This window comes from Salvelinus namaycush, chromosome 1, assembly GCF_016432855.1.
Source record: "Salvelinus namaycush isolate Seneca chromosome 1, SaNama_1.0, whole genome shotgun sequence".
In the NCBI taxonomy this organism is placed as follows: Eukaryota; Metazoa; Chordata; class Actinopteri; order Salmoniformes; family Salmonidae; genus Salvelinus; species Salvelinus namaycush.
In genome coordinates, this window is record NC_052307.1 from 40226938 (window position 1) to 40235179 (window position 8242).

General features: G+C 43.4%; 1 protein-coding gene and 1 pseudogene across 1 annotated transcript; one reads left to right on the top strand and one right to left on the bottom strand.

Moving 5' to 3' along the window:
- Positions 1-37: 37 nt before the first annotated feature.
- On the bottom strand, positions 38-2655 carry LOC120051633 (annotated as a pseudogene).
- Positions 2656-3032: 377 nt separating this feature from the next.
- Positions 3033-6045, top strand: LOC120055301 (SREBP regulating gene protein-like). Its single transcript, XM_039003180.1, has 5 exons — positions 3033-3705; positions 4226-4382; positions 4628-4779; positions 5125-5238; positions 5363-6045. The coding sequence occupies exons 1-5, from the start codon at positions 3613-3615 to the stop codon at positions 5444-5446; spliced, it is 600 nt and encodes a 199-aa protein (XP_038859108.1). The 5' UTR covers positions 3033-3612; the 3' UTR covers positions 5447-6045.
- Positions 6046-8242: the final 2197 nt, after the last annotated feature.

Sequence of the window (8242 nt, forward strand, 5' to 3'; positions counted from 1 at the left end):
GGTGGTGGGAAAGGTGGGGGTTGGTTGGTCGGTTGGTTTAGTGATAGCGTGGCGCGGGTACCCCAGCAGCCGAGGAGGGCTGGGAGCACACACAGCAGTAATGGTTCAGGCCCAGGGAAGGATGACCTCACCTCTGCTTCCCCCCCCCCCCCCCCCCCCCCAGGGAGAAATGAGCTCAGTGGCAGCAGCCTCACTCTCTGATTGGCCTGTTATCAGCCGAGTCAAAATACACTCTGTGGCCCCAACGGGCAAAACCTGCACGCAGATAGAACACCAACAGATGACAGACAATGACAAATACACACTCTTTCTGTGACCACAACATGTTATAAACAACACTTTCACATGGATAAGACACCAAAATCAACACACACACACACACACACACACACACACACACACACACACACACACACACACACACACACACACACACACACACACACACACACACACACACACACACACACACACACACACACACACACACACACACACACACACGCTCCCACATTGTGACCCCCAGGACATAAGTGAAACTTTAATGAATATAAAACACACACAAGCTGTGACCCTCAGGACACCAGAAAATACATTATGAATATAACACACACTCACACAGGCTCTTACCATGGATTTAAAGGCCTGGAGGATCTTGGGCAGAAACAGGGTGAAGCCTTTCAGGCCGATGGTGAAGTACTTGAGAACAAAGTCAGTGATCCCCATCGCCCAGATCAAAGAAGTCAAAGCTGTTGATGTTGGGCTTTGCAAACATCAGGCTGAGGTGGGAAAAAAACAGCAGCGATGAGACATGAGACTCAGTTCTGTACAGGTTGAGGTTTGATCATGGATAGACGTGATACATTATGTCTAGTCTCTATTGGTTACAAGGGATCATTGATCCACAGAAGATTTAGTAACAAAAATGAACAACGTAACTCAAATTTCATAAAACAAAACTAAATGTGATAACAGGTGAAATTATAAATAAACACAAAATCAATACTCACAGGAAACGTAGTCACATGGTAACATATGCCTAAAGACAATGAAAATAACATTAGAGCATAAAGGACAAAAATGAATGAATAATTTATCACACGCATTCTGTACACACACAGATAAGAAAGAAAACCAAATCAAAGACAACAATGTCAAACAAAAGCAAACGGTTTACCTAATGTATAGGCCTAAACATTCAGTGGTTGACAATGTCACATTTTTATAGTGCCATATGAAGAGACAACCAAAGAAACATGGTTTTACCATACCTGTTGTACAACTCCGCAGCACTGAATGTGTAGTAGAGATACAATATTTTTCTAGACAGGAGCATGATCATCCACAGTGCTACAACCACAGACCTCTCCTCCTGATATGCAGACAGACAAATAGTAAATAATCAAATGCATTATTAATCAGTAATGTATGTATATTCTCACGAGCTGAACCAGAACCAATTCTCAAGCTAGCTATTTATGTAGACTAGATAACACTCAAGAAATATGCTCAAATGTTTATACATTTAAAAACCTAAAAACTATAAGAGTTATGGTCTCAGATCGAAGTTGTATAAAATGTGAGGATTGCCCGTAGCGACACCAGGTGCTTGAATGTTGAATTGGCAAAGGAAATGTGCTGGCCATCCCAGCACACAGCAATACCTACCAGAGAGATACAAAAGAGTTATCAGTCAGTCACACACACTATCTGACACTTCCCAATTTCCCAAATGTTCCTTATTCCACAAAACAACCAACTCCATGACTATACAATTACAAAGCAACTACTAAACTATTAGGCCTAGAAAATGGTTTAGTATGAAAACTGTGACTAGGCAACAAAAACATTATAAATCAGAGTAGTAATTCGTGTTTCTACACTGGTATAAGAGTCCCTTTAATTTATTTGTAATCTAAAACCAGTCTTACCCAGCTTGTGCTGAAAACAAACTTTATCTAGGAGGATCAGAAGGAATGGGAATTCCCTCTGCAGCCAGGTGACTATGGACTTCAGCTCCGATATGGCTGGTGCTAGTGTAGAGGGCTCCTCCGAGACCACCTTCCTGTCCCATGCCTCTCTATGGCCCCTGCAGCCGAGTGCAGGAGGGAGGTACGGTGTTGGAGTGGCTGGTGGTGATGAAGTTGCGAGGACGGGCGGGGAGGTAGGGCCAGTGTGGTGTGGACCTCTTTCCTCCCTGGAGGAGACGGTCATCTGGATGAAGACGTCTTGGGGAGTCCCCAGAACCAGGCGAACCGCCTGGAAGTTAGCTTAGGGCACGCCGGACCCAGAGAGAACCCCGACCCCAACCAGGCCGGAGAAGAGCTGCTGGGGGAAGTAGGCGAGTCAGGCTTCAGGCAGTCAAACACGCCTTAGTCCAGGCTGCTTTATGATCCCAGGGTTTGGCTACGGGTCCTGGAGAGCAGAGAGAGGATCAGCTACATATTTTAACGGTTCAAAGACTGTTGTCTAGTCTATTTCCTGCATTGCCTTGCAATGAATTTGGTTCCTGAAGTTAACATGTTTTATCTACCTTCCTCTTTAGTGGGACATTTCAGGTTATGATGAACCTGCAGAGAGGCCTGTGTCCTAGAATGTAGACTCGAACCTTTCTGAGGGCATACCATCGGTGTGACTGCTATACCTCCTCTGCATGGCACATCCAGTCCATCCCCATTTGATCCAGGTTTGTGGTGGGGTGCAGAGAGACACACAGATGGCAACGAGTGAGTGAATACGGTAAAAAGCAGCAGGGGGGGTATCGATGGTTGGCTAGCCTTTTATTGCGACATTATAGCTAGTCGCAGATAGATTAGATAGATTGTGGCACTATCACACCACCATTTACATGTAAATGGTTTACTGATTTTTCAGATTTATATGGTTGCTTCCTAAATTCATATTTTTGCAAGGAAATTGTTGAGATCACTTGAATCATCGTTTTATTTATAATTATCATTCCCCTGTCGCACACACCCCTGCGGCTGCCCGGCTCGCAACTATGTTTTCCCTGTGTGATGACGTAAGTGAAATTGTAAATCGACCAACTAGCGTTCACTTTTCCACATCCGAGTTTGGAAAATGTTCTGATGGTGGACGTCAGATTTTTTTTTAAATCGTTTATTTCCGAGGCTTTCTCTGTCATTTCTCTGAAGTGAATGCCAGCAACAGCTGTCTTTTAGAGTTATAGCCAGTTAGCGATGAGTCTTACAGCAGGTTACTAACGTTAGCTAATGCTAACTCTAGCAGCTGGATGAGTACAGTAGCTAGCCCAGTGTCGTTAGTGTGTTCACAGGCTAACAAAGCAGTCTTTATCCAAAACGGCTTGCTAATATTTACTTTGTAGCTAGCTACCTAGCACTACGGAAATAGTTTTTACAGTTAATGTATTCACAGCTACCACGTTTTCTAGCATTGCTAGCTAGCCAGCAAAATGGGTTAGTTTGCGGTTATGGTGTTGACCAAACAGTTACTCTGTCATAGCCAGACACCCCAGTTGAACTGCAGGTCTCTACTGAACAGTTTATCCAGCTTGCTTGTTATTGGAGCATTCCTGCAATTCAATTCCTCTGGCTGGACTGGGTGGTCGCTGGGATCTCCTAAGGTCATGCCATGGTGCTACGAAGATTACTAAGAAAACGTTGGGTGCTAGGTGTTGTGTTTGGACTTTCTTTGATCTACTTCTTAACCAACACCCTGAAACAGGTATTACAACTTTTGACATCTCAGATTTATGTCTAGCTCAAATAACTGGAAAACAGATATGATCTTTGTCTGTACAGGCCTACGTTAGCCTAGACAGTCTGAGGTCCAGCTCGGGTGGGTATAATTTGTGGAACGTTCTAACAGGAATCTGTTCCAAAAACTTCGTAAAGTAACGTTACAAGGTTGCCAACAAACGCATACAAAGTAGCATGATCAATTCAGCTAGCTGACGAATAGGCATCAACTCACCACGTAGCTCATTCTTAATGTTTGTCCATAGGCTACCAGAGTGAGGACAGATATTTTACGGAATAAACGTGGTGAGTGAAAAACTTAATTAAATAGCCCGCTCCCTACCTGGTATCTTATTCTGCCGCTATACAACTTAGTATGCGTTGTTTGTTGACAACCTTGTTATTTACGAAGTTTTTGAAACAGATTCCTGTTGGAACATTCCACAAATTATACCCACCCTTTGGCTATACAAGACGTGTGAGATGAATTGTGTTGTGTTATGCAGGAGGAGAGAACCATAAGGGATCGCACCCTGTTGGAGGCCAGGGACCCGGACCACCGGATCCCATGGAAGGTCAGGTTTAACCTGGGCAACAGTAGCAGGCTGATCACTCAGTGCCGGAACTCCATTCAGGGCAAGACATTGCTCACAGATGAACTGGGTAAGTTATTAACTTAACTGGACTCATTCATTATCCCTTAGGAAATAATGGCTTTATCTCAATCTGTATTTCCACAATTCCTTACATCCTGTCTCCTCCCACCGGACCTTCTTCTCCAATGTGTTTTGATGAGAGAGGATTCAAGGAAAGATGAATTAAGAAAAGCCCCTATCATTGAGGTATTATGAAAGACCACTTCAATATTCAAGTCACTGACTAATCCATTGTATGTAATGGTCCACCAGGTTATGTGTGTGAGAGGAAGGATCTGCTGGTGAACGGTTGCTGTAATGTCAACGCTCTGAGCTCTAGACAATACATCTGTAAAAGTTGTCTGGCCAACGGCTGCTGTAACATCTACGAGTACTGTGTATCCTGCTGCCTCCAGCCTGATAAGGTATTCAAACTGTGGCACTCTTGTTGTGCTGCACCCAATAGCTCAATTGTTTGTTCCAAATGAGAATTTGCTACTTTTGTATACACATCTGTTGGATGCATGCACTTTTCAGTCAATGGTATCATATCTCTATCTTACCTTTGACTCTTCAACTCTACATTGTTTTCATCTTAACCTTTTGCAGTGGTTGAGTTATAACTAATCCATGTTAGAAATACCAGATTTTGATCTGACCTTTACACCTCTCTCTCTCTGATCTCTTCACCCAACTGTCCCTTTATTTTTGATGTTCTCTCTCCCCCCTCTCTCTCTCTCTCACTCACTCACTCGCCCTCTCTCTCTCAGCAACTTCTACTAGAGCATTTCCTGAACAGAGCTGCAGACGGCTTTCAGAACCTCTTCACCGCCGTGGAGGACCACTTTGAGCTGTGTTTAGCTAAGTGTCGGACTTCATCGCAGGTATGTTGAGTTGTGTACATGAAACAAATGCATACCTCCCTGACCCTACCCACATGCTTTCATGCAGAGATGGTAAGAAAAACATTCTAATGGTTGTGTTTACCTTCTCATTTTGCTAATGCAGAGTGTCCAACATGAAAATACCTACAGAAATCCACAAGCAAAATACTGTTATGGAGAAAGTCCACCTGAACTGCTGCCTATATGATTGTTCGATCCTCTGGGACCTACGAGACTGTAAAGAAACAAATAATAGTCCAACTAAGAGCCAAGGGACACCTTGATGCTCCTTGAGAAGACAGGCTTCATCTTGTGTCCCATACTGGCCTTAAATTCTAATACCATACAGTGCCATCAAGAACACCAGAGCCATATACTGTATAGAGGGAGTTTGGCAAACTTTGACTGACAATAACGGACACCATGTTGAACCTTTTGATGTAATAATGTGAGTAATCGTCTCTACATATGGCTCTGAAGAACACTATCGTAACCTCACAACTATGGACAAATACTTTGTGATTTTTCTATATTATTTACACTTCATAAGTGCATAGCTTCATAACTTCATCAGTGATGATCATCAGGTCTCATTCGCTCACCAGTTGGGATTCGCCTCATGCTGCCCATTGTTTCACATCATGGGCGTGTTCATTAGGGCATGCAACTGAAAGCGTTTTAAAACGTTTCGCAACATAACCAATAAGAAACCCACATTTTAGTTAAGTCCCTCCCTGTTTAAGTTTTCTTCCATTTGGTGCCAAATGAACATGACCCATGTAATAAAGGTTTTTATTTCAAGCCTGATCAATGTACTGAAGGATGGTATTAGTTAAGTCGTCATTGTTTAGAAACAAACTACAAAGAATGTGTCATCACGTGTGTAGTTGTGCATGCATATTGACTGATGGCTATTTAATAACGTGACTGAAAGTAATCGGCTCACGGTTTACGTTGCAATGTCTATTCTTCAGACCCTTTCAGAATAATTATCAGTATTGCATTTTGTATAGAAATTGTATCTATTTTACACTATGAAAGAATTCTATATTATGATGACTAAAGACCCTATAGTCTATCTGGGGCTGAGAGCTGTATCAGAGAGCTGTATCAACATGTAGAATTGGCATATTTTGATTGAATATATGACAAAATAACTTTTTCAACGTTGTTTTTTTCATTGTCAATATACATTTTCTTTCTGCTGTGCTATTGTTACCTATCATTTTGACATGGGTTTGACAGCTTGATCTGCTTTACCATGCTCTGTCCACCTGCCTATGCTATAATTGCCTGGCTACGCAAAGTCCTTGCTGCAGTCAAATGCTACGCCACACCCATGGAAGTTCTTCTTTGCAGTGAGTCTGGATCTGATTTGAGTACCTCCCCGACGATTTCTAGAATCAAACACATTCTAACTGTTCGGATCAGTCCCAGAAACTGATGGTTTGGGCCATAGCCAGAACACATGGGTAAGGCAGCGTTTTTCACACTGCTGATTGGTAGTGATGAGCCAATAGCTGATGACTTTGTTTTGTACAACCCTCCCGATTTTTACATCACCACAAACGACTTCAAGGATGGCAGTCTCAGTCTGAAGCGAACATAGAGCAGTGGAAGAATTCAGTTTGAGTCTTCAGGCAAATGCTATACACCCTGGAATACAATGATTGGACACCAGGGGCCTCAGTTTCTATGCAATATGAAAAAAATATTTAAAAAATTGGCCAACGTACAATCAATCACTGGAGAATAAACTGGAGGATCTCCGTCGAGACTATCCTACCAACAGGACATAAAAATTGTAATATCACTGAGTTGTGGCTGAACAACGACACGGATAATATACAGTTGGCTGGGTTTCCCGTGCATCGGGAGGACAGAACAGCTACGTCTGGGGTGTGGACGAGGGGTGGGGGTGTGTGTTTATTTGTCAATAACAGCTGGTGTGCAATGTCTATTATTAAGGAAGTCTTGAGGTAGAGTACCTAAAAAATAGCTGTAGACCACACTAACTACCAAGAGCAGTCTATTTACCATCACAAATCGATGCTGGCACTAAGGCCGACTTTTTTTTAATGCAGGCAAACTTAAATCCGTTTGACCTAATTTCTACCAGCATGTCACATGCAACCAGAGGGGGAAAAAATTCTAAACCACCTTTACTCCACACACAGAGATGCATACAAAGCTCTCCCTCGCCCTCCATTTGGAAAATCTGACCATAATTGTATCCTCCTGAATCCTGCTTATAAGCAAAAACTAAAGCAGGAAGTGCCAGTGACCTACTCAATACGGAAGTGGTCAGATGACGCGGATGCTACGCTACAGGACTGTTTTGCTAGCACAGACTGGAATATGTTCCGGGATTCATCCAATGGCATTGGTGAATATACCACCTCAGTCACCGGCTTCATCAATAAGTGCATCGATGACGTCGTCCCCCACAGTGGCCGAACGTACATATCCCAACCAGAATCCATGGATTACAGGCAACATCCGCACCGAGCTAAAGGCTAGAGCAGCCACTTTCAAGGAGCGGGACACTAATCCGGACGCTTATAAGAAATCAAGCTATGCCCTCAGACGAACCATAGAACAGGCAAAGCATCGATACAGGACTAAGATTGAATCCTACTACAGCGGCTCTGACGCTCGTCGGATATGGCAGGACTTGCAAACTATTACGGACTACAAAGGGAAAACCAAGTCACGAGCTGCCCAGTAAAGAAAGCCGACCAGACAAGCTAAATTCCTTTTTATGCTCGCTTCAAGGCAAGCAACACTGAAGCATGCATGAGAGCACCAGCTGTTCCAGACGACTGTGTGATCACGCTCTCTGTAGCCGGTGTGAGCAAGACCTTTAAACAGGTCAACATTCACAAGGCCGCGGGGCCAGACGGATTACCAGGACGTGTACTTAGAGTATGCGCGGACCAACTGGCAAGTGTCTAAACTAACATTTTCAACCTCTCCCTGACCGAGTCTGTAATACCTACATGTT